This window comes from Amblyomma americanum, chromosome 1 (genome assembly GCF_052857255.1).
Source record: "Amblyomma americanum isolate KBUSLIRL-KWMA chromosome 1, ASM5285725v1, whole genome shotgun sequence".
Taxonomy (NCBI): Eukaryota; Metazoa; Arthropoda; class Arachnida; order Ixodida; family Ixodidae; genus Amblyomma; species Amblyomma americanum.
The window spans coordinates 104968634-104995582 of NC_135497.1; the positions used below are offsets into that span (position 1 = coordinate 104968634).

General features: G+C 45.1%; 1 protein-coding gene across 1 annotated transcript; it reads right to left on the minus strand.

Annotated features, from left to right (window-relative positions):
* Positions 1-22417: 22417 nt before the first annotated feature.
* On the minus strand, positions 22418-26100 carry LOC144134772 (uncharacterized). Its single transcript, XM_077667603.1, has 4 exons — positions 25944-26100; positions 24798-24882; positions 23628-23739; positions 22418-22756 (listed from the first exon to the last, which is right to left on the minus strand). Exons 2-4 carry the CDS (start codon positions 24838-24840, stop codon positions 22588-22590), a joined length of 324 nt encoding a protein of 107 aa, XP_077523729.1. The 5' UTR covers positions 24841-24882; positions 25944-26100; the 3' UTR covers positions 22418-22587.
* Between the last annotated feature and the right edge of the window lie 849 nt (positions 26101-26949).

Here is a 26949-nt window from a genome sequence, read left to right on the forward strand (position 1 = left end):
CAATAATAATAATAATAATAATAATAATAATAATAATAATAATAATAATAATAATAATAATAATAATAATAATAATAATAATAATCAATCTTTATTTTTCGGTGCCCAGAACAACCCAAAGTTCTTGGTGCTGGTACACCATTCACGCGCACAAAATGTACATTTATTTCACTACAAAGGAAGACACTCAGGGGAGGTAATGCAGCAGTCAAGGCGATAGAAAAAAAAGACACATAAACTAGGCGCGACAGCAAGCATGAAACAAAAAAGCGAGAACAAGGAAACAGCGAGAACAGCGGTAAATGAAAACAGCTAGAACAGGCAACAGACATATAAATAACTAATAAAACAATAAACAAAGAGAATGAACACAAGAACGACCGATAACAGCCAAGTACAGCATATATCAAAATACAAACAAGAATAAAGCCAATACTAATATGAACGAATAAGAGATCTCTGAAATACAAGCTAGAAATACAATCATACACAATAAGAAATGTAATTAGTGAACGCGTTACAGACAATCAGGCGTGAGTACACAGTATTAAAGAAATAATAATAATAATAATAATAATAATAATAATAATAATAATAATAATAATAATAATAATAATAATAATAATAATAATAATAATAATAATAATAATAATAATAATAATAATAATAATAATAATAATAATATTAATAATAATAATAATCCTATCTTACTGTCCTCTTAAGGTGCGTTAAGGTGCGCGACCCGCAGCCTGTAAAGGACGATAGAGGTTGGAAATTGACTGAGGGCAAAAAGAACAGGAACGCCGCTACCCAACCGCGAGCGCCGTCGCTCCCGCGGGAGGAGCCCGTCCACTAAAGGCAGGCTCAAACGAGACACCATGCTTTCGGTCTGTCTTCGTTAAGCAATGACGTCGTTGGAGAGGTCGTTGCGAGTAGGAACAATTCATGTAATAGGATTAGCTTGCGGAAGGAAACAGATGCAGTTATGTCGACTCGTTATGGATCGTGACCTCGACGTGTTCGCGGCGCAGGAAACCGAAGTAGAAAGCGATGACCGGACCGCAAGCATGGTGCGGCATTTCACCAAGCGATACGATGTAAGCCGTACCGTTGGAGCGTCGGAGGTGCGCGTTCTGTTTGTACGGAAGTGTTTGGGCATGGTTGTTGAGGCGGTGGCAATTCCTATACCTCAGCAGGGCTCACAGTTTGTGATCTTTCATTTCCGTTTTAAGAATGGCGAGTGATCCGTGTGTGTTCGCCATAGCGCGTTGACGAGAGGCGAATTTTTAGTGTCTTCAGAACTACTGTAACTGCGAGCAGTTTGCCATTATCACTGGTTATTTCAATTGCGCTTGCGCGGCTAGTGATCGGTCGAATAAAACACCCTTTAAGGATGCGAGTAATACCGTACTTACAAACTTGATCAGTGCATCTGACCCAGGGGACGTTGGGGAGTGCATTCACAAAAGTGAAAGTGACTGCATATACTTTCAGGGCTCAAGTCATGCTCGGTTAACTAGAGCATATGTTTCATTACAGCTCCTACCAATGTGTAATGATTACAATGCGACACCAGTTTCCTTTAGTGATCATTATCAGGTGCCCTTTTGCTCACGCAGTAAGAAGGAAGGCAAAAAAGTATTCTGCTGTGATTTATGCTAACTGAATACTGACCTTTCGGTAATGATATAAAGAAAGTGCTCAAACGCTAATTGAGTAATTATAAATAACTGGCGCAAGCTGTGGAGCTAGATCGGAACACTCCAAGCAGCGTAGATGCACTAAAGAGCGTTCTAGAAAACTGATATTTTTACCTAAGATTGGCTAGCATCAGCTGCAGCTTCCACTTCATCGCCAGCAGACAGTGAGAGTATAACGAAAAACATCATTATGCCTGCTCTATCTTTGATATCCGCCAGTCTCACCCAGTAAGCTTTGATCTGTTCAGACCCGTGCAGCTTGGCTCGTCATTTTCGACTGTTCTTACACCTTCGGCATCTGAGGGTTAAAACGGCAACTTGACCCAACTGTTATTGATTCTTGACGAAGCTGCCCACCTTTGCGTCTATCAAATCTTTCTAACTTTTTCTTCCACCGTTAGCATCCGTATTACCCTCGTCGCATTTCTAGAACCGATGAGGCGAAATGCGCGAACCCGCCACGTGCTCGCACAAATGTACGCCCCAGCCTTCCTCCTTTGTGCGCATCGCGCAAAACTAGAACGCTGGGTACCCATCACTTCTTTAAAAACCCACCACCCCTGCTTCCAGTCACTGCTCGATGCAATTGTCCCCTGCATGCGTTTTCTACTACGCCTTCTTTTTCGTTTCTTTCGTGTCGGTTTCTTTTAACCTTACGTCGATATAAACATGAGTTCGTAGTATCCGGAGTCGACCTTAATCAGAGGAAACGTTCGAAATTTGCTGGAAATTAAATTATTATTAATTAGAAAATCCTTTCTGACGATGGTCTGTTCTTCTTTGGCTGGCACAAATGATCTCTATATGTACACCAGTCACTCAACAACCGTTCTTATGCAACAGGGGATATTAATATTTAGACACTCATTATCTACAGTCCTGTACTGAAATACGTGTCGTGTCTCCCACCTCGAATACAGCTTCATTCAGTCCGCCGGCATCTCGGTCAGTGCGTATACGCGCCACGCTGATGCCACTTCTTCTTCATGGTTGTATCGGCGTGCGAGATTTGCCTTCTTGGAGCGTTCTCATTTCAAATGAAACGTGTCCGTCGGCGCAGGGTCAGCAGTCCGAGTTAAATGTTTTTCTATTCGCGCCTTAAGTACCTCCGGTGCGGTTTGTAATCGACCTGCCCGCGATCCGATCTTGTTCGAATTTCCCGCTAGTAGAAGTCCATAGTATGAAGAAATGGACAGCTCGTTAAAAATTTAAAACAAAGAGGCCAACAAAAGCCGAAATGAAAGAATGCACGGCGCCATTGCAATGCCTTAATATTACGAGCGTAAAGTCAAACATAACTATCATCATCATCAGCCTGAATACGCCCACTGCAGGACCAACGTCTCTCCCATACCTCTCCAATTAACCCTGTCCTGTGCCAGCTGCGGCCACTTCATCCCCGTAAAGTTCTTAATCTCATCCGCCCACCTAACTTACTGCCGTCCCCTGTAACGCTTCCCTTGTCTTGGTATCCGGTCCGTTACTCTAAACGACCGTCTGTTATCTTGACTTCGCATTACATGCCCTGCCCAAGCCGATTTATTCTTCTTGATTTCTACTATTGGATGTCATTAAGCCGCATTTGTCCCCTCACCCACGCTTCCCGCTTCCTGGCTCTTAACGTTACACTTATCATTTTCCTTTCCGTAGCTCTCTGCGTTGTCCTCAATTTAAGTTGAACCATTTTCGTTAGCCTCCACGTTTCTACCGCATACCCCAAACGGTAGGACGTTGTCTTTTCTTCGGCTTCCTTCCACTTTATTTACAACCTGCGTTATTCCTCCATAACAAATAAAACTCTTCAATTGTCCCATGCTTTCTCCGCTTTCAATCACTTTTGGCTTCTTTACTTGTTGGAGAATATGCTCAAAATGGCAGGTGTCTTTTGCTGCATGAAATCCCTGTCTTCTCGGCTACCTTCTTGGCTTATTTAAATTAAAGCAGAAGACAAATTAACCGACGAGTGCTATAAAACTGTTTTTGTACGCGATATCTACAGTCAAACAAAAAAAGATTGAACGTTAGCTGAAAGCGAGTGCATGGCACGTCATCGTTTCATTTCACTTCTTTTTTTGTTTCCTTAAGGACCCCCTATTTCGGGGGCATTACATAAGGGGTGGGGTTAACATAAAAGAGCATAATTTTTTTCATCCGTCTTCATAGTGCTTAGTCGATAACTTCATTTGCAGATAAAAAAAACAGAACGAGAAAATGAACAGACAATTACGATAGTCAGTAATTCTAAATTTGAGAGCAGCTATTCACGTATATTCACGCCACCTGCCACGGCTGGCTGGTGGCGTGATAGACTGCTGGCCACCCTCCGGAATCTTCCCGTGGCAGCCACCTTCCGGTTGTCCATTTATCCGCTCTCGCCGTGACAGGTGGCGTTTTGATCTGCAGCTACCTGCCAACACGCCACCAGACAGGTGGCGCGTTACGCCGACAACGCCAACGACTGCGTGGTGGAGCGCAAGAACGCGCGCTTAACAGCTGCGCTCTAAAATGGCGTAAAAAAACAGTAGAAATGACGAGCAACAGCGCCAACATAAAACTAATATTATTTCTTGCGATGTTGCAATATATACGAACAACGGAAAGAAAAAAAACACGTATCAGTCTGTGTTGATGCGTTCTCGTTCAGTTTTATGTGCATATCGCCTATTTTCTTCCCGAGGCCTTCATTCATCTAATGTCATCTGGACTCTATGCAGCAGAAGACGATTGTCGGTCAACAAACCAGGCAGGTCGGTTCGTAGCGACCCCTACGTCAGTGGGTATTGACGACAGCTCCTTTTTTTCCTTTTAGACTGGCACATAGGGCTGACAGAAAGATATGAAAATGAAACGCACGAACAGAACATAACAAAAATGAGATCTCGCACTAAAACACTGGTCTTCTAGAATTCGCGCGGGTAGAAGAGGGAAAACGTGCGCTCATGCAAAACGTTTCAAAATCAACCTACTGTACATGCGGGTAATACAATACAAAACTCAAGTTTATACGCAAGCTGCGCGAGAAAAAAAAAAAGGTCATTACAGGCCATTCACTCTAGCTTTTGTGCTAAGCAAAATAACGCTGCACCATACGTTACGGTGAACAATTGCGGCTGGTATATTTCAGAAAGCACCGGCGCTATTAAAAAAAAAGCCGGACCCGTACAATGGGACACATATATTGTATGTGCTAGGTAGCCGCTGCGTAAAGTTCAACTAAGCGGCAGCCTGGAGATTTTTTCAATAACAGAGTAGCTTTATACTTCCTAAAACGTCTTTACGGACCGAAAGAAAGACCTTGCGCGCGATAACAAACTTGTACGTGATTGATTCCGGATAGTTGCATCTTGCATGTCTTCAGCCGTCAACTCTGTTGAGATAATTTTCATCGATAACGTGCAACTATACCGTTCACTCCCATGTCGCACTGAACGATCTGACCGTTAAAAGCACGATCAGGTACTATGCCCATTTCAGCATTCGCGCTATACATTTGCAGCTTTAACATTAGCGTTTTAGCAGCGTTTTAGCAAATTTAAGCACTAGCGCTATGCACAGTTTTTCTTTCGGAGGAGGAGAAATATTTTCATCATATAAAGCAACAGTGTCTGAAAGACACCGCGTCACCCCCAAGTTGTCAAGACATCAGAGCACCAGGAGCATATGTGCTATGAGCATATGTGCTATTTATTGCATTGGCCGCTGCTATGAGCGCTAATTTTAAAAAAAATCTGGCGCTGTTGCTACATGCATGCCCAACTAGTCGTGCAATGTGCTGGCTTCGGTGCAGTTTCTTTGAACCTCGGCAAAAGCCTCCTCGGCAGAAAAATGTTCTCGCATTCCCAGCAATTTCAGACCCCGGCCCTGTGCCGCCATCTGGTGCTGTTTAGTGGTGGTCCCGCCATTCACCAACGCATTCAACTTCATGATTCAGCAGCGTTGAGTGATTCTTGGGCTATCTTTGTATTTCCAGCGTTCGGGGCGCAAACATGTTGAAAGTATTTAGAACCCGCAATGAATTTCAGAAACGTTCTTACGTGGTTCCATTAATGTGGACCACGCTGCAGTTATAGCCCAGTTTCAATACAAGCTTGTTACTCAGTCGGATGAGAAGCTTCGTATGAAGAGCACAACTCTATTTTGTGGGTCGGAAATGTGAATCTGATGGTGATATGGGATGATGTCTGTTCGGCTTAACATCCTGAAGATGCTCATGGCCAACAAGGCAAGCCGAGGAGGATTTCGCATTGATTTCGGCCCCAGTGGTTTTTTAACGTGCACAAACATCGCACAGTACAGCCACTGAGCCACCGTGTCTGGCAGTTGCGATAAAAAAAAAAAATACATAGGAAGAGGACAGTGCAAGAGAGGAAAACGTGCGGAGCATTTGTCCTGTCTATCTTTTTTGATGGTGCGTTTGGCACCTTCACAACCTTGACGCAAGGCACCGCAGACGGCAGTTGGCAGTGAGCCCATATGAAGCTTCTCAGGTGTCGTCATACTTGACTTCATTTGAAAGGAAATAAAGGACACACGACACGATGGCTGTCCGAGAGGCAGCCGGGGGTGGAGCCACAGCGGCTGAAGTCACTGCTGATTCCAGCTTTAGAGAAATTCATTCTAAACAGGGTCAGTTTTTACTTAAAATGGGCCCTTACCACTCCTGCCCAAAAAATACCCAAGCACGCCTCATATTTGCCAGATGAGAGGTAGCCAGGAAACATTGGTTTCTGGGGCAGCGGCATCTATAGCTGTCGCCTCTGGGTATCCGAGCCGTGAAAAAGAATTATTGGTTGAAGGTGAAAAGAGGTGCAATGTGAAGTCCATCGCACTTGCGAGTCCTTAGCGTATGCTTTCACGCAACTGAAAGTACTGCGCGCATAAGTTGCTTACAGCACGATTGCTTCTTGTGGTATTTTTTTTAACGCTGCATCAACGCCAAAGGAAACGCCATCGGCAACGCGACGCTCACCTCGTGCCCTTTCGAGGGATACGACCATTTTCTGTGATTGTTCACCCATGAAAAACATCGGCATGGAAAGCATATTACGGCAATAGGGTCAGAAAAAAAAAATCATTTTCTACAGCACATGTTCCTATTTAAGCCGACAAAACACTTGATGGCCAAAACCTCAGGACAGCGAACAGCCAATGCCGCTTAGCGTAGCGGCCTAAGAGCTTCAATGGAGAGGACAGATTCATTCTTTTTCTTGCACCACGGTGACGTCATTCTCTATTTTTGAACGTTGAAAGCCATACTAATTATAACCAGAACAGCGCGCACTAAGACACGGACAAGAAGGGACACGGAAAAGAAGAACCATGGAAAGAAGAAATGGAAAGAGTTTTCGGATTTAGCGAACGCAACGGCTGACTTCCTGTGGCACCAAACCCTTTTCCAGCTACGCGCATCACCGGCCAGAAAGAAGCACACGACAGGGAATGTCATCCACACCGCAGGGAACGTGTCGCTGCCTACGGAAGTGCGTCGTGTTCTCTCCCAGGGGCCGAAGTACGCCACGGAACCCAAAAGGTCGCCCGCAGAACTTCTGAGCCTGGTGAGGCAGGTGTCTAGGTTGGCACCGGCGGCAGAATCAGATAGGTGCGTGTCTGAAGGAGTTGATGCGCTACTGCGTTGCAAGGCCCCAGTGAACACCGTCTCGGTCAGCGCTCGTGTGTGTCATGTCTCCCTTCGTGTCCGTGTCTTAGTGCGCGCTGTTCTGGTTATAATGAGTTACCAACTCGCCCAAGCATCTGTTTTAACGAAAGCCATACGCCAAGAAGTGGCAGCCAAGGGAACGAGAAGCGCCTCTCCCGAATTCCCGGTAATGCATCTGTGATAAAAAAAGTCCCTGGTACATGAATAGTTTTAATAAAACTACGTATCAAAAGGACTCAGTTCAGAAACGCACGCTTTCGTATATGAGACTGTTGTGCAAATCGGTGCATGAAGCTCGAAGTATCCGCAAGCATCGGCTTAATTTTCTAAACACTGTTTCACGTTGGCCACAAGAGCTAATTCGTCCGCCATTATCGAGAGACGGAACTTGAGTAACGGAGTGGAAGAATAAGTCGAGGTCCCGGCGTGTCTCAGTGCCTTTGCAATAACAAAGAAAAAGCACTAGTTGATGTCTGTAGGTAGACATCAATATAATTTATAAAAATTAGCTTTAAAAGCTGACTTAGATAAATCTTTCATGTTGGAGTGAAGTCTGGCTCACGATGTTCGTGACCGTATCCAAATTTGAGCATATTAGTTTAACCAAAAATTAACAGCCATTTAAAACAAAATGCACTGTAACGCAGAATATTTTGGAAGGCCATATAGCCTTCAGGCGACCAAGCATTGTTCTCTTATTTCTAGTGACGAGAAGAGCCCCTGCTCCAGCGTTAGAAACGCAAATCGGTTGCGCAAGATGACCAGTTGGCGAGCTACACGTACCGCTGCCTTGTTGTATGACATGCACTGTGCAAATTGGCTGCGGCATCTATATAACATTGCAAGTGGACATCAACTCTCAAAAGCCAGGAAGGCGCGCACTCTCTTCCCGCGGATTCCAAGTCAGCCCCCCATCGTCATTACCGGAGAAAGGCATCAGGTGAAATTCGCAGCATCGATGCCCGATCAATAACCAGCATTTATTATTGCAAAAAAAAACAGAGTGCATAAAAAAGCCTTTGATTGATCTTTAGGAAGTACAGGTTGAGGTTGAGGTGTTGAATGCTACAGGTGGGGTTAGCCTTGCTTTGTCTGCCGGCAATTGCTCCACCGCAGCGTCCCTTCGATATTAACAATGCCGCATCTACCCCGCTAAGCGCACAGTCTCTTATAATAGCACACATTCTCTCCCGCAGTCACCATCTATGCACACAATCAATCCACACAGTTCACATCACAGTCCACTCCAGAAGTCACCATCTATGCACATATTCAGTCACAGTAGACCATAAGCCATTGTAGTGCCACACTCCATACACACATTCACTCACAGTATAAAGTAGTCCACTCCCCAAGACACCATCTACGCACACATTCAATCACAGTAGGCCATAGTCCCTTCCTGCTGTCACATTTAAAAACAAGATCCGTGTTCTGCAGAAATGTTAAAAGAAGGCGTGCAGCCTCCCTTCTGCATGTCTGGTTTCCACGCGGGTAGACAATGTCCTGCACTGTGCTGTGAAGGGTTCCTGTCTTAGGTTCGTAGAGTCATTCTCGTAGTGGTGATACCTGACGTTGGTTTTGGTGCACTCGTAGGATTTATAAGCTCCCCTCATTCTTGAATTTCGATGGAGGCGAAACTTTAGAGGCCCATGTGCTGTGCGATGTCAGTGCACGTTAAAGAACCCCAGGTGGTCGAAATTTCCGGAGCCCTTCACTACGGCGCCTCTCATAGCCTGAGTCGCATTGGGACGTTAGTTAAACCCTCATAAACCGTTCCCCTCATTCTTTCAATTGTGATATTGTAAGCTCCGTTGTACGTGCACTGTCTCTCTCTTGCGTCTTTCGCTGTGTTGGGATGCCTGTGCACACGTCTCTGCTTAAAGCTAACGGCAGCAAAATGAAGTATAGTTAGCGGCAGCGACTGCGTGTCCTCCTCTCTGTTGAGAGTTTGTTTTCTTGGACTCGCCACGACATTTCATGAGAGACAACAACTAGCCTAGTGAGTCGTCCTACCGTGTTTTTACTAGGGCGCTGTTGTTTCGCGTCATTTCATTCGGTACACATTTCTTAGCCGGGCAGCCTCAATCGATAGGCCCGCATAAATTTCCTTGCACGTCCTGAACTCGAATACACCCATGCAGTGTATACACAAGAAAAAAAATTGCGAATGTTTTTCTACCGGTTTTATGAGAATCCGGCCCGATAGATTATGGAGTAATCAGAATACAAGATTGTAGCGTCTTAAAATCAAGTGACCTCCATTGCTCTTCAACAGGGGCGCAGAAGGAGACCGTGCTATTTTTTCTTTTTCTCTCGACGGCGTGTGTGATTGTATTTGAAAAAACAAAACAAATTGCTATATTTTATTTTTATTAAATTTCGGCGAACGAGCCCTCAGAAGTCAGAGAAAATTTGCTAATTTTTTTTGTGCTCTAATGCACTTTCAATTCAGTCTCGCATTTACATTTCTTCTGTCAACGTAACGGAGGTCATAACTGTATACTTTGCACTGCTATTCATGACAGAGCACTTAGCTTACAAAACAGGTTAAAAGCATGGTTCCCAACGTTATCTCCGAAATGAAGCATGTGTTTGCAGCTTCAGTGCGTGTACGAAGTAACCGCTTTCCACAACTGTCTGGACAAGACTAACATATTATTGGTGTGAATCAGAGAAGAATCGTTCAGCTGGAAGCAAGAGAAAAATGATGTTACCGCCACCTGGTGCCATTCAGTGGCGGCCCTTGTGTAAGAATGTGGCAGCATGCATCGTTGAGCATAGGGTTTCCAATTTGCTCAGTGTTAGATGAGACTGTCTTGTTTCGTATCGGTTCGAAAAGTTTTCACTCTGCAGCACAGAGTCAAGGCCCAGTTCATTCATCTTTCAATTTTACTTTCAATTTATTGCTCGATCACACTATAGGCTTCGTGTATTGAAAACTACTTGGGAGCATAAATTCCCGTGAAAAATATGAATTTTGAAATGTAATCTAGGCGCTTGATGAAAGAAACATCAACCAATGCTCGTGCAGAATCGATGTGCAAGATTTCTTTCAATCACAGATATGCATTACTACTCATGGAGCCCCTATGAAACAGGCGCGCCCATACAAATACACCACACATAGGCCCGCGTGCACTTGTTCAAGAAATTTCTTTGAAATGCACATACACTACTTTTCAGTAATTAATTATAAACCGTCCCTCATTTATTGCACTGTGCATTGGTATAATGCGTCATTTTTTAGTAACTCCTTTGCTACTGAAGTAACGTTCAGTAATTAAGGCTTTTCTGCATGCGTATGTACATCAGCTACATCTCACAGCAACGTTTGCACACGTGAACAAGCGCTGCCTTACATGCTTTATTAGCCTCTAGACCTCGTTTTGCATATTTCATTCATTATCTGAAGCCCGGTCTGCCACTTCTTTTCTATAACGGTGTCGATAGAAAGCCATATATTGAGCCTATATATTGGCTAGAAGTATTTTATTTCCAATTGTAATTGTTGAAAAGTAGGAATTGCGTTGAGCCCGCACCATTCTCATTCGGCTAATTTATAAACTCTGATGGACCATACTGCGCCGAAGTAGAACGTAATGCTCTCTGTACATCATGGTTTCCCTTGGCGGTTAAACATCTTGGCAATGATGCTATTTATTTCTTTTAGGCTGAATAATATAAAGAATATTTAGAGACAAAGCTTTCCTAGTTAGTTAGCGATACCATCGTAGCAGTTCAGGGTTAACTCAGCCATACGCGCCGAACCATTTCTGTGCAGCGTATGTGCACGAAAAGAAATGACAAGTAATCGAAACACCCTTCGTTCGAAACGCCTTCTAAAACAAAGAGCTACTTGACAAATCCGCAGTAAATCTGCTTGAGCAGAAGTTAAAGGAATGACAAACCGAATAGCTTCGAAACTACCGCCCTCTTCACCTAGTTCGCCCCTATAGCAAATAGATGGCAGCACAAATCTTGGAACGTGAAATTGCAATCGCATCTGCCCATGCATCTGCCATCATGTCGCTTCGTACTTCGACTTTACGATGACTACACGTACTCTTTGTACTACATCCATAAAGTTTAAATAGGCGTCGCTTTATACTTTTTTGCCTTCTTTTCATTTTTGCCCACTAGAATTATAAGGAAGTCTGGTCCGAATGTGAAGAAAAAAAAAGGACGTTACACCCGTGCTTGTGTGTATGGTCAGCACCTCTGCTTGCGCTTTGTGCTTTTGCATTTGCTTTTGCGTTGTGTTGTGGTTTACTTTGTGAATGCGTAATGTGTTGTAACGGTACCAGCCCCACCAGCACGCTCTGATCGTTGACGTTTCTTCCACACCCCTGACTCTCGCTTGCCCAGCGCGTCACGAGTACGAGCGTCCACACACCGTTAGCTCTGTTCCACCAGCATGGCAGTGCGGTTAGCGCGAAGGAGCAGCTGCGCAAGGCTTCGGCCGCTGGCGCTCCGTCAGAGGTTGAGTCTTCACACGTACCCCACGTTTTTCAGCTTTGCTGGTGAAGTAGTACTTTCGCAGTAAAAAGACTGCCACAGAAATAGTTTTCAAGTTTTTTTTTCGTATGTAGTCAAGTGGTCAGCGACCCGTTCGCATGAAGAACGTTAGGTTAAAAAAAATGCTATGCTGCTTATGAAAGTGATCGTTTCAACGTCACCATGGCTTCTTATAGATGCGAAAGTTTTAAGGCAACCAGCTGCGCCTACAGTGGAGCTTAAAGAAATGAAAACTTGAAAGAATCCGGGAGGCCTGATTCGTTTAAAACCTTTCCATTACAGTGCGTTATATCAAATACAACAGAAATTTCAAAAAGAACGGAGAAATATCTTAAAATAGCGAGTCATATCACCTTAAATGATATTAGCGATATCAGTGTGTCTCGAAGTATCGACTATACAGTTTCGAGTATCTGCATCGGAAATGAATTTTAGTTCGGTATCTTGTATCAGTACCGGAAATAGAAATTTTAAGGGTATCGGGTATCGATCGGTATCAAAGATATATTTTTCAAGTATCGTGGCCAGCCCTGTTCAGTTGGCTTGTATGCTCACAAAGAAAACGGTGTTTTATGCATTTTCAAGTTCTCAAGACCGTTTTTTCGTTCAAGAGCATTTACACTGAATATGAGTTCTCTATTTCCTTGTGCTGTGCGATGTCAGTGCACGTTAAAGATCCCAGGTTGTCGGAATTATTCCGGAGCCCTCCACTACGGCACCTCTTTCTTCCTTTCTTCATTTATCCCTTCCCTTAAGGCGCGGTTCAGGTGTCCGCCGAGATGTGAAACAAATAATGCGCCATTTCCTTTCTCCAACAACCATATATATCTCTCTCTCTCTCTACTTTCTTAAGTATATTCTATCAAGCAACGTCATAAAAATTATGTCGTTTAATATATATTCAGTTTAGTGCGCACGTATCTTGAAAACAAAATTTCGGGTATTTCAATCAGCGGATAAGTAAACACCCGGAGCACTGCAGAGGACTACGAAACGGTAGTGTTCTGACGTTGACAAAAATGCGGTCCGTTATCGGCTGTCGCGCAGTGGTATTAGATGTACTACGTGTAGCTTACAGCTTAAAACCTAAATGGCTCCGCACGTCAAGGCGCGCAGTAATACGTTTAAGATCGGTGCGCTTTCCCGATTGGTTGAGGAGTCCTGTCGCTTCCGTAGTGCTGCATGAAAGCTGCGCCCGTTACCTGCGCCGCTGCGTTGCTCACCCGCTTCGGCACCATACTGCACCGCATACCCACTCTTGTCCCTCCCCCTCCTGTGTCTCCTTTCCTGAGTTTTTTTTTCCTTTTGTTCGAGCCCCTACCGCCTCGACGGAAATAAATTTCTTCTTACTGAGGTGCACACGCTCTGCCCCAACAGCCGTGCCGTTGTCCGACGTTCGCGGGCGCGTGAGGGCGATGACGGTCGACGCTCGACGCAAATGCGACAAAACCTGCCTATAACAGATAGCGCTGCAAAAACGAACTTCCAGTCGTCGTGACGTCAGCAGGTAGCCACGAGAGATTTGTGGAATAGGGTATCTTCAGTGGGACCTCACACTGGAGATTGCCAGGAATGACGGATGCAGCAGCTCCAGCGGGAATCGGTTGTCGGTGAGAGGTCTGGAGGAGGGATTCGAGTGGCAGTGCACGTTCAGGCGCGCTGCTCAGACAAGAGGGTTGGACGCGCGATGAGGTGTTATAGCGCCTTATATTTGAGGCAGTCTGTTCAGCTTCGCGAGGAGGCCTTCACCGTACCTAATCTTCGTTTCACCGAGGATGCAGGGCCGACCGTCATGACTGAGCTGGCAATCTTTAGTGGAGTAAGCTGTGTATAAGTGTGATGAACAGTATATGACGGCCCGGCCTTTTCTGCACTGCCTCTTTCACAGGTGACGAGCGCCAAACAATCCTGGCGCTCAAAGCGCTCGGTGTCGCTCGCATCTCCTGTTCCTACTCACCTCGTTTTGATAATCCATAGGCCCCCTTTCGTACAGCAGCGCTGTTCAGGTTTCTCTAAGTGAGAGACAGTTTCTAAGCTGTAGCTTTCTGGTTCTGCCTCTGCTGCGAAAAGCCTCACAACAAACTACTCAGGAGCGCCAACAAGGGCTAGCGAATCTAAGGCACATCTCTTCGTCGCGGTCGTGCCAGAATAGGTTGTCTCTAAGTCGGACATAGGGCAATATTTGCAGCGAGTTTGCGGACCAGAGTCTGCTTCCACCTGTGCAGTTCCTCCGGCATGGGTGGAATGGAGTGCATCTGCTCCTTGGGGAGTTACTGACATTGTTTTGGGGGTGTTGAAGGGCCTTGCAGCGCCGCTGTTTGCCGATTGCTTTGAAGGTTGAGGGGTCCAGCGGGCCAGTGTCTGTGCCCGATTTGGTGATATTCGCCCTCGGCGCTGATTCCAACCTGTATACACAGCTGCTCGCAGGTAAAAAGTAGTCCCTCGCTGTGCGCACACTGCTCTACGTGGCTTGAAGGCGAAAAGGCAACAGTGTTAAACTTGTTAGGACTAAGTCTGCAGCTGTTGTCGTCACCGAGCTTGTGTAAATGCAGCATAAAAACTAAACGAACTTGCTTCTAAAAATACATTTTGCTTAAGACCATCTGTGATATGAAAGTTGAAATCAGCAACATTAGCCTGAGACAGAGGTGTCATTTGTACAACGCATTTCTCCAATTTCCTTCGACAAAAAAAAAAGGGGGGGGGGAGGCGATGCAGCTTTCCCATACGAAATTTATCTCCCCCAGGGATTCCCTCTCCACCCTTCCCTCCATGGATGAATGGGTGGATGGGTAGCTGCTAATAGCGCCCTCTTTGAAATGGAGTGGTGTGGGATGCCATCAGGCTCGCTATTTTTTTCTCGATATACTTTTACCAGTACTTAAACTTTGACAAGCACTGTCTTGAAATTCAAGCTTTTAGTGCGAAAGCAGTTCTAGCCGCAATCCCTGGGTTTCAGCGGTGTGTCTGTGTGAAGTCTCTGAGTCAGTAGACAGAATAGCGCTGTGAGTAGGCGGTGCCGTGCACCTGCAAATTGAGACAGTTATGCGCCTTTCCCTTTCTCAAAAGCAGCGAAAATTTCAGGCTGCGTTGGTTTTGAGGAAAGGAAAGGCGCATAACTGGACCCCTGGATCAGTGGACGTCTCAGTCTCCCTTTGAGGTACGTGGCGGTGGCGTCCACCTGCAAAAAAAAAAAAAAAAAACGTGCTTTCGCACAATATTTCGCGCTTGGCCATGCAAGACCGCAAGCCATTTTTTTTTTCAAAATTCCGCTGAGTTTTACGCTATAGCGACATTGAAACGTGAACTGACCTTTCCTTACTAACGTCTGTCACGGATGCATTCACTCTACCTTGATTATCTGTGAGCCCTCGGTCCGGAGTACTGTGTGTGCCTTCCATGACATCTGAATGAATAGTGATACAAAACAGCAAAATATGCTTAATTGTTTCTTGGGATTTACCACACTCTGCGCTTTCCAAGTCACTCTGATCTCGCTTGAGCTATCATTTGACGATTTCTTCCTGATTTCTCTTTTTCTGTTTCCATACACGCGTAGAGAGTGCTTCTTTGCGACCGAAGTGATCCACTTCACACCCTCTGGCTTTTTGACGCTGTTTAATGTTCTTTATTTCCCCGCCATCGTTTCCTGCATTTTCCTGGTTACTAACGTGGCAATTTGGGCTTGTTGGTTTCTCGTGACAGAAGCGTACAGCGCACCAGAGGACAGTAACACAAGGAAAAAAAAAAAGACAAGGCACACACGAGCGCTGACCTACAACAGGCTACTTCAAACCTCGTGATGAACTGTTGTAAATGTTGTTGTAAACTATTGTAAAAGTCAGCGCTCGTGTGTTGCACAAGACCTGTCCGCAGGAAATGTGTACAAGAAGTGTCCACTCCACCTGCCAATGAAATAAAATGAATGGAAAGAAATTTCGACCAGGATGGGATTGGAACCGACGCGGGCAGAGCCCAATGGATTAGCAGTACAATTGCCTTAACCACTCGGCCACCTAGTCCGTCGAAACGAGGGTGTTTTAGAAAGCATATGTCGTAACTTGAAAACCGAGTATAGCGAACACATCGGATATAAAGAAGGTGTAGTATGTCGTAACTTGAAACCGAAACTAATTAGAGAGCTCGACAGGAGGACACAAAGGCTTTCGCCTTGATGTACGTAAGGTGACTTAAGTGCTCCGCTGAATTTTTCATTCCTTGTGTCCTCGTCCTCTGGCACGCTGTAAGCTTCTGAGTATACAGGCTAGTTTTCTAGTCCTTTCTCCCCAGTGTGAGTTGACGCTCTTGCTGTATAAGCACTTCAATAATTTAGCTACTCATCGGTTTTTAGTCCATCTTCTCCAGCCATTCTTCACACAACTTTTTACTCTGTGCTTCCCGCAGTTCAAACGATGTCCAGCCCATATTTGCCTGTACCACCGCATTTGTAGTTTTTCGGCGAGCACCTCGTGCTAGTCTTTAACTTGCGACCTTTGGCACTATACCGCATACCCGAAGGTAAGCCCAAGCACTATTATTGCGTTTAAAATACCTCAATACATTATACTTATTGCACCCCTATAGTGCTGTATGTTTCAATATCGCCGCATCTCTCTTCCCTTTCACCCTGTAGTAGTCCGCTAGGGATTCATCTTGACTGCCCTACCCTGAGTATATCTGATGACCTTGTATTTGTCTGTGCGTGGTCAATGGTATCGTTGACTGTCATCGAACCTCACTTTTGTGCTCTAAAAGCAAAAACTAGCGGTTCTGCTTCGTCTCCACAAATATTTACAAGGGACTGTAAATCCCCTCGGCTATCAGTTGATAGTACTATACCGCTAGCATCCATTAAACCCGGGAGCCGCTACTTCGCAACCGTTCTGCCTAGTTAATACGAGAAATTATATCATAACCTACCTACTTGCAGCCTTCTTTACATGTTTATCACAGAACTCATGAACAGGAGCGTTGATAACGGATAACCCTGCCTTGATCCCTTATGGACATTAACTGTCGCCATGCTATCCCTCCCCATTATAGTTGAACTTCAATATCTCGATAAATTTGTTTTAGCTGTTGTGTTACCTGATGGCCGATACCTTCATCTTTGGGTATGTTCCTTAGGAGTCTAATATTTAGGTTGTTATCTGCACCGCTGTTGTCCACGAAGGCTAAATACTGAGGCCTGCATTCGACCTTAGCTATACTCCTACACACTGTGTAAGCACGAAGAAGCTACATCCAAATGCCTGCAGTTTCTGAATACAATATGAAGTTCACCCAGCATCCTATTACTTCCGGTCCGTTCCTGCATCTTAAATTTTACTCCGTGCATTACCAGTCTGTAAGTAACCAGCGTTATCATAATTTTGTCTGCGGGATTTCATATTCGATCGATCCCGTTTCCTTTTATAGACAAATTTATTCTACTCTGTCGCCAGCTGTCCAAAATTCGCTTGCGTCATATGACCGTTTCCGATGCTTTTAAGAACGCTGCGTTACATGTATTTCTCAGGCGAAGTTCGTTAATCAGCGTGATTGCAATTCTGTCCATTTCGGCTGTTCTACATTTAGGAATAGCTGCCTCCACCGTTTTCCAGTTAATGTTGTTAGAATCTAAACTCCTTTCTGGTATGCTCCTTTGTTGAATATCCATTCCGAGGGGTTGCCGCATTGTCGCTCCTAAATGACTCAGCGATAAATCCTCTAATGTTTTTCAAGGCGTCGCTCCCTTCTAAAAATTTTCCTTCAGCGTCTTGAATCTGTTCTGCTTTCTATGATTGTTTTTCGTGAAAAGTTTACTCCATTCCAGATTTTTCTTCGCCCACTCTTAGCGGTTTCATGAACTTCAGCCGTCCAGCAATGACTGACATTTGTATTTTGCCTCGAACAAGGATATCTACTTCCGTATTCACTTGTCGATATGATTCGAATTTTTGTCTAGTTCATCTTGATGAAGCTGCACCTTCCTGGACTCTCTCTGCTCTCTTGAATCCTTGCGTTGTTGCACTATGGCCTCCTTAATTTTCTTATTTCACCATCTTTATGGCTTCCTTTTTCCTTTACAGTATTTCACCTGTTTACTTGGTTTATGTTCGTTCGCATAAGCCAAGCGAATTAAACCTAATCCTCCCATTTTGAGGATCCACTTCTCTATTTTTTCGCCAATTTTTGTTTCTTGCGCTAATCGCTAATAGTTTAAATGTATGTTTCCATGTGTTCACATCATTTCTCTTTTTAGCAGGTGTCGCATCTGCATACTAATGCATTTAGGGTCGCTTCCTAAGCTGTGCGCCTGTTTATCGTCTCTCTTCATTTTTTACGTTCTTAATTTAAATCCCTCTTTCATTAATCAGTAATGAATGGTCAGCTGCCTGTTTCGGAATTGCCACGTGATTTGGCCTTCTCATTTTGGTTGCTTATTCACATAACTATGGTCGTGCTGCTCAGAGACTTTATCAGTCTGCTTATCTATCGAGATCCTCGATGTGGCCCTCATTCATATATCACCGAATAAAATTACTTCGTCAAAAATGCAAACTTTTATATCGGCATTAAGACACTTTACTACATCTTTCTTTTCTTGGCTGGGATTGTTTCCCGTCCACAGAGTACCACTAGCCCCCTCAAACGTGTTCTTTACATGTTGATTTTATTTTCTTCCAATTCGTCCTTGATGAATCAGCATGCCAACCTTTGCACCTTTCTTCTCTGTTATTTTCCATTGCGCCCTTCCCAAATATAACCTTAGTTAAACGGTGGGTGTTCTAGATCCAGGGGATGTGCGTCAGACAGATCACATACACCTATTTCCGCTTCCTTCAGTTGTACTATTTCTAGCAGTTCAGCGTTCTTTCTACTCACTTCCATGTTATGTAACTGACCCTGTTGTCAAATTTATTTTCTACCTTTTCTTCCTGATTTCACATCGTCCATTTAGTTGTTCTCGGCACACATTACACTTTCTTCTCCACTGCCACCTAATATGAGACCCGGAGTTCATGCGGGTCCTGCTGGCTGTCTGGCGCCACCTATCCGCACCGCGCGAAACCTTGCACCAGAGGCGCGCTTTACAGTTTTGCGTTGATCGCAGCGCTGCCTTTGCATACGCACTAACTATTCCAGCATAAATAATTGCGATGCGCTACTCGGTTTCATAACAGTATGAAGAGCTGTTGAGTTTTTTTTATGCTCCCCTAAGGTGTATCGTTTGTATACAAATAAAGTTTACACCAATTTATTTACGTTGTGCGCCCACTGACTTTAAAGTGCCTATCATGATAACTCCATACGGCCTTTGTTCATGCTATAGAGCATTTTTGTTGCTCTTTCTGGCTATACTATGTTTCTACAGCAGCAAAAGAAACTATTAAAAATTTTCCGCCCACCATTGAACCTCGTCACGTCAACACCAAAAAAAAAAGAAGGAGGGGCACTGTGAACACTGTTTGAAAGTGAATAGTAATTTATCCAAGCTTCAAGGATCCGCGCATAAACATCTGTCTTTATGCATTACAGTTTGTTTGCGGAAACGGCCGGCGATGGGGACACTCGTATTTCAATTTATACCCTTTTATAGCTAATAAAAACCAGGTACGCAGTGAAAGTAGCGTCTTTGTCATTATAACGCTGTAATTTGTCGAAAGAGGAAATTTAAATTGGTCCTCAGTGTCTCTTTAAGCAAAAGACGATATGGCGCTATAGCAACATAGTTTACTTCCAACGAACTCGTCGAACTTCCTATTTTTCAAAGAAAAGAAAAAGGGATGGATAGAGTGGGCAGGGAGGATAGTGTGATAGTGGAAGAGGAAGACAGGTCTTTCCTAGCTCGAACAGTTGCCCTTTTCACGTCCCAGTTATCGTACCCAACTTTACGAGGAAGCATGAATGACGTACAAAAGTAAACGGAGCACGCTGTTGGCTTCCGACATTTTTCACGCGTTACCCAGTTAAAATTTCTAGCAATGGTGTGTGCATACTATTAGGGGACGCCAGTGCGCTTTCTCGCGTACGAACAATGTTTCTTCATTCCTTATAGGAAAGACATGTTTGATCTTAGATTGAATTCACATCTCCGTTTACTTGTCCGCGCATGTATGTATGTATGTATGTATGTATGTATGTATGTATGTATGTATGTATGTATGTATGTATGTATGTATGTATGTATGTATGTATGTATGTATGTATGTATGTATGTATGTATGTATGTATGTATGTATGTATGTATGTATGTATGTATGTATGTATGTATGTATGTATGTATGTATGTATGTATGTATGTATGTATGTATGTATGTATGTATGTATGTATGTATGTATGCATGTATGTGTGTGTGTGTGTGTGTGTGTATGTATGTATGTATGTATGTATGTATGTATGTATGTATGTATGTATGTATGTATGTATGTATGTATGTATGTATGTATGTATGTATGTATGTATGTATGTATGTATGTATGTTGTGGGGACCTGCCCCGTAGTTTCCCCTTGTGGTTAGCTTTCCCGCGGTGCACCGTCCCACAACATCATCTCGATTCGGGGCGCGCCACTTGACCCTCCCTGGTTAACATAGCTAGCAACAGAGCGCGACAGAAGCCCTGTCTACATGAACCCGATAGAGTCAAGTAGAGTTTGCTTGTCGGGTAAAAAACCAGCTGCCGGGTTCATGTAGACACTGTCGGGTCGAGTAAAATAAGCGGCAGAGCGAGTCGAGTTAACTCGCCTGCAGGGGGTAGGTTAACTCGCCTGACCCGCCTTTCCAAAAACCATGTATACGCAGTCGGGTCAGAGAGCCGGGTAACAGGGAACTCTGGGAAAGATTTCGGTCATGTGATTAGTCGACCAAAATGGCAGCCGCCGTCGGTCCCCGCGCTGTTTCGACCCGAGCTTCTTGGACCGACCGGGAAGTGGAATGAATGTCTTCTGGGGCTAATAAATGAGAAAAAAAGTGAGCGAGGCGCTGGACAGCAGACGGCAGCGCAACCAAGATGTGTTCAAAGATCTGCAGGCCGAAATGGCCAATCTCGGCTACCACTGGACGTGGCAGCAGTTGCGGAACTGCTGGAAGAATTTGAAGAAGCGATTCACGGCCGTGAGCATAACAATTCCCTCAACCGAATTTCTACACCCATACGGAATGATACGACGTTGCAGCACAATTCTGTCTTGTGTGACAGGAACGGTTGGAGCAAGAGAGAAGTGGAGCTGCACCGTCGGCTTGGAAGTGGTATGACCACATGAGCGCGCTGCGGGAACCCGCGGGCCAAAAACAGGAACCGGAAACTTGCACGATAACTGCGAACCTCGACGCTAGGCGCCGCTGCGATACTTACGCGCTTGAACAGAGTTCATGTAGACACCAATCGGGGCGAGTCAGAGGCGAGTCGCCTAGCCCGACGCTGACTCTACCCGGTCCTGTCGGGTTCATGTAGACAGGGCTAGAGGGCGTTATTGCTGCGCGCGCGGGAGAGCGGACTTCGGCTGGGATCGTCGGCGCGAGCGGACGTGTCGTTCGTGGCTACGCTCTCCTCCAGCGGGGCGAGGAAGCGGTGGGGAGACTTGCCCCCGTATCTCGTCCCGTCCGGTCTTGAGTATCCCTTGCCCTAGCGTAGGCGAACATTCGCTCGTAATCTTGATGGTGAGTCAGACGACCTCGATTCCATAGCGTGTTCTGTTGCTAGCTGGCGTTATTGTTGCTGTAGCAATAAATGCCCGTTTGTGTCAGCCAGTGTATCGTTCCTTTGTTCCCTCAGAGCAAGGCCCGCCGTGGTAGGCATGCGCTCGGTAGGGTACGCGATCACGGGTTGGGGTCTGGAGGTTTGAACTGTGTCAGCCGCGATTAAGTGGGGGAGAACGTATTTATCCCCCTATTAAAACCACACAATGTATGTATGTATGTATGTATGTATGTATGTATGTATGTATGTATGTATGTATGTATGTATGTATGTATGTATGTATGTATGTATGTATGTATGTATGTATGTATGTATGTATGTATGTATGTATGTATGTATGTATGTATGTATGTATGTATGTATGTGTGTGTATGTATGTATGTATGTATGTATGTATGTATGTATGTATGTATGTATGTATGTATGTGTGTGTATGTGTATGTATGTATGTATGTATGTATGTATGTATGTATGTATGTATGTATGTATGTATGTATGTATGTATGTATGTATGTATGTATGTATGTATGTATGTATGTATGTATGTGTAATATCATTATTATATCACTATTATTGCTTGTATTATACATTCATACTCGACAGTCATTTTGCGTAAGAAATTTTTCAGTAAAAGCCTGAAGTGTGAAATGGTGTACCGACTGAAGTGGGCCCAAATATAGGCTTCATTCTGTCTATAAAATTTCACGTGGTGGGGCCATAAAGGGCACGGCAAGAGGTTTAGTAAGGCATCCATAATATAGTACCAACACGTTTTCGTAGAGGCGTTACGGAAAATGGACAGACACTATACTTTCTCAACTTTGGTTTTGGCTGTAACATGAAGAGTATGCGACATGTGTTTCGAGTAACAACGTTTATTGGTAACCAGGCACGCGCGCAAAATAAGCACACATTGTTGTTTGTTCCCTGCCAGTGCTTTCTATCCCAGCACAGGGCGCAGCCTTTAGCGAACGGTCAGGGCCGCAGCACAGTGAGACAGTTGGACCGGTATTGGCGACGACGCCTGGTCTAGCCTCTTCTGGGCGCCTCGCCGCACAGCTCTCGGCCGCCTTGGCACTGGTCCGCTGTCAGGCGACTGGCCTCGCGAAGCTCCTTCAGTTCTGCCTGGGCGTAAGCCTGGGGACAGTCCGAGTACTGAGAGGCCCGCTTGAGGCACTCCGAGAGGACGTAGAATGCGCTGAAATGTCGGAAGAGAAGGCATCAGGAACCTCATTTCTTTGAACAAACTTGCCATGCCTCTTTTTCTAAACACCCTTGATCTAGTTATAACGCACAGCGAACATGTGTGAAGGCTACATGGTAGCTTGGTACACTTTAACCGACTAGCTCAATGGACGGTTACGTTTTCCTGTGAATAAACTGTTTCATGCAGATAGGCGTTGAAGTTCGTCAGTTTTTCAGTAAGCTTGCAATGCAGGTTGTGCTCAGTGTGGTATATTACAGTCTGGATTTCAAGTCGTAATACGTCGTATTCAAAACAAAGTGGCGATTACAGCAATAATAATATGGTAGCGCGAAGATTCCCCCCCCCCCCCCCCCAGAAAAAAAAGGAGAAAAAAAACTAAGATGCGCTGCATTTTATGGTGGCATGTCGAGTCTGTTGACAACGTATGACAAAAAAAAAAATAGACCGGCGAAGAAAAGATTGCAGGAGACCACGAAACAGACTCTTTTTCTTAATGAGCCGCACTTTTGCAAAGCTCATCGCATTTTTTTTTTTTGCCCAGTCGAATCGCAGTCTTTCTTTCCTTCGCAATAGTCACAATGGGGGAGTTGCGTGAGGGCCATTATCGAGGCACTGCGCTATGTTTTATCGTTAATGCGTTGTATATGTTTCCCTCCAGAGCATAAAGACACCGCATAGTCGCGCAACCACAATGCAGCAACTGTCTCTCGATAATAGCCGCACGCACTCGAAGATCTCTTTTGTTTCGAGAGGGCCCTAAATGGCCTGTTCATGAATCCGGAGAAGAGACACGGCTCGCGCATCCGGCATGCATGCACGTTCGGCCGGCGATGCCGCCGAGGAAGAAAGGGCGCTCCCCCACCAGCATGTGTCAGAAGCGCCCGCCTGTTGCAAATTGCTCGTGTGCTTGGTCTTGCAGCGGCCCGCATCCCGGCGGTAGCCCATGTGGTCGCAGCCGTCGACGGTCGTGCACACTGCAAAGCAGGGACAGAGCCAGCCGCTATAGTTGTTCAGTAATGGGCGTTTATCACTCGGAATGGCCAGATCGTGCCCGTTCGACAAAATGGAAGGGCAAGAAAATGTAAACGGAAAAGAAAAGTAAACGTCAGAAGAAAAGTGCACGTAGAGCTTGACTCCGGCAGAGTTAAAAGAAATCTAGCCGCTAAAATATCCGCGCCTGGTTCAGCGAAGAGACCCATTTTCGACCTGGGGTTCTTCAACTTGCGCTGAGGTCACATCTCACAGCGCACGGACATTTTTGCATTTCGAAATGCTGCCTCCGCGTCAGTGATTCGAGCCCGCGACCTCATCAGCTGAACTCCGTAGCCATCGAGCCACCGCGTCGGGTAAAGCGTAGCGGTATATTCTTCGTCTTAAGTAAGAGCGCACCGCGGGAGGCCCCGAAGCATGGTTGGTGTAATCGGTAAGCCATAACGTTTCACTATACAGGCTTGTGCCAAATCAATGTCCTCGTTTCTGCATTTATTTACTCACATATAAAATTTCTCCATTCTTCTCGTTTCGAGCGAAGAAAGCTGGGCAAGTTAGTGAAGGTTCATAACAGCGCGTTGGATGAACTTGAATGGAAGAAGCGCTTGTCCCATCCTCTTCTTCCCTTCAAGTCAATGTTCGTCCATCGCTCCATTATACACAAGGATTCTAGTTTCTACAGGTGCTGCGTGTACCCGACTTTGAAACGTCGCACGTATTCGCCACATTCAGGAAAGAAAAGCGAAGCGCGAAATAACAAGACTGTGCGCACAACAAACGTTGATGATGAAGTGACCTTCTTCATTGATGGCGCTGATAAAGATATCGTGAAAATGACGTTCCTCACAGATTTACGTCTTTGGAAGCTAAGGGCCGTTTTCTGTGGTAGTTTTTGACCCACTAATACGTGTAGGCCATGCAAGACATTAGATCGTTCGTAAGTGTGGTCATTACCTCAACAGTTGAGGCAAATCAGTGCAATGCCTAAACGCAACGCTGGATCGAATGACCGTGTTAGCAACTTGCAAAACATTTGACTTACAGACAACTAAGATGACTGTTCCGATGATAAATCTTGCTTGCATGGTGCTCCTTTTTACTTTATGTTTCGTTAAATTGAGATGGCTCTGAAAGAGAAAGAAAGATTATAGCGACTTCTTGCCTACTTATATCATATCACGGATGCACAAACATAACAGTCGAGCAATACAAAACATCACGCAGCGTATTAAACGTTGTCAAATAGAAGACGGTCGATGTTTATATAGTATGACGGACAGAACCAGTAAAACCGCCAGGTTCAACATTGCCTCTTTCAGCAGGAAGTCCCCATACACAGCCCACTTAACCCGTTATGCATAAGGGCATCTGCGCTATTTACGCTGTTTTGATAGCGCTGAAAAGAGGAAGTTTTGAAATACTAAAACGGGGCCATTGGCAATGTTCATCAAATGATTGTTCAAGAAGTCAATGTGGTCAAATAGGCGGGCAAATAAAATACTGCGTGACATGAAAACGCGAAGACAAAATAAGGAGCATGCTTGCGTATGCCCTCTTCACGTTTATTTTCGCGGCAATAGTATATACGCAACCGGCTCATTTTTAAAATTTCTCTTTCATAACAGAGGAGCGCTGCATGGGGCGAGCAGAAAACCTCTAAACATTAAGAGTGAACATCCTTACACTAAGGAGGGAAATACGGAAACGCAGCAGAGCGTTTCGCGCTGAATCGTACAGGTTGCCAGATTTTCTTTGCTAGCTTGTTACGTATCAGCTTACGAGTGTCACGAATAGCAAGGCTAAGAGAAAGAATATGACAACCCTGGTACGGCATTAAAAAAAACATGCGCATAATTGCGAAGCGAAAAACTACACGGCGCTGATAAATGGGAAAGACTAGTTCACACCTCCAAAGGCCAAGGTTACAAACGAAAGCAGCTCGTTTTTCACTCTTGCTGGAAGCGAAAAATTTCTGAAGTTAGGCACTCCTTTGCTGGGATCTCGAATAAGCGCTTGCTTATACAGCCCGTGACATACGCGAAGCAAAGAAGCTGCTCTCTAGACGATAAATAAAAGCTCCGAACAGCATCTTCCATCTTTCAAAGCTACTGAACGCGCAAGTAGCTGGCGGCCCATGACATCCAGGCGCCAAGGCCTCTGCAACGCGCACGCCACACGAGCACCTCACCTTTCGAGCTGCGGCGAAACACTGCCTGCCGGAGAGGCAGGCTGGCCCGTGCTTATGGACCCGAGAGCGGTTATCCTTGGCAAAGAATGACACAGAAATCAGGAAGTCGGTTCGTGACCGCTTACTGTCCCTCTTTCCGAAGAACCTGTTCGAAGGAAGACGCGCTCCGTGCGTTGGAGGAAGCGCCCACGCGGGTTAAACAAATGAACGTGCGTTCGGCGGCGCCTTGCGTAAGTGTGTTATCGATGCGACTGCGATCACCTTTGCCTGGGACGTGGCCGGCGTACGTCCGTGCTTGAACAGGATGTGGCGCGCTGTCCAGGGGTGGACATTAGAGAACAGTTTTCTCTTCGCGATTTCTTTTTTCCTGTTTTCCACGTCCCTGCCATTATTTCCTTCTTCCTGCCCCTTCTTCGCTTTCTTAGTCCTTCGTGAAGAAATGACTGTCTGGGTATACTATGAGCGGAATTTTCAGCTTTGTGGGTGGCATCAGACTTTCTCTTGCAATTCGGCCTCGCTATTGCGCTTTTATGCAAATTACGACGTTTAGTGGAAGGTGGGGTGGAAAAGTTGCACTTTTTAGGTAAAAGCCAGAGAGTTATCAAAATGAAAGTACTGCCGCAGCCAAGAAAATATTTTAGGGAACTCGTAAATATGCCCTTCAAGCCCACCTGTGGTTTCGGCAGGCCCGCATGTGCAACGAATGTGTGACAAATAAAAGCTTATTATTATTGTTATTATTACCGCAACAGACGCGCCAGTTTTCCTACACAGTCACAACTGTCATTCCTGTCGATGCGTGCCAATTACCTACGTGAACTCATTAAAATACCTGGGAGTATTCTTCGACAGTGATATGTTGTGGCACACTCAGCTATCACACGTTTGCGATAAGCTCAGGAGCGCTGCATGGTTATTTTTCAACATCAAATCTATCATACCGTTTCAAGTAAAAAAATAACGATAGCACATGCTTTGGTCTGCAGCGCTCTTCGATATGGGATAA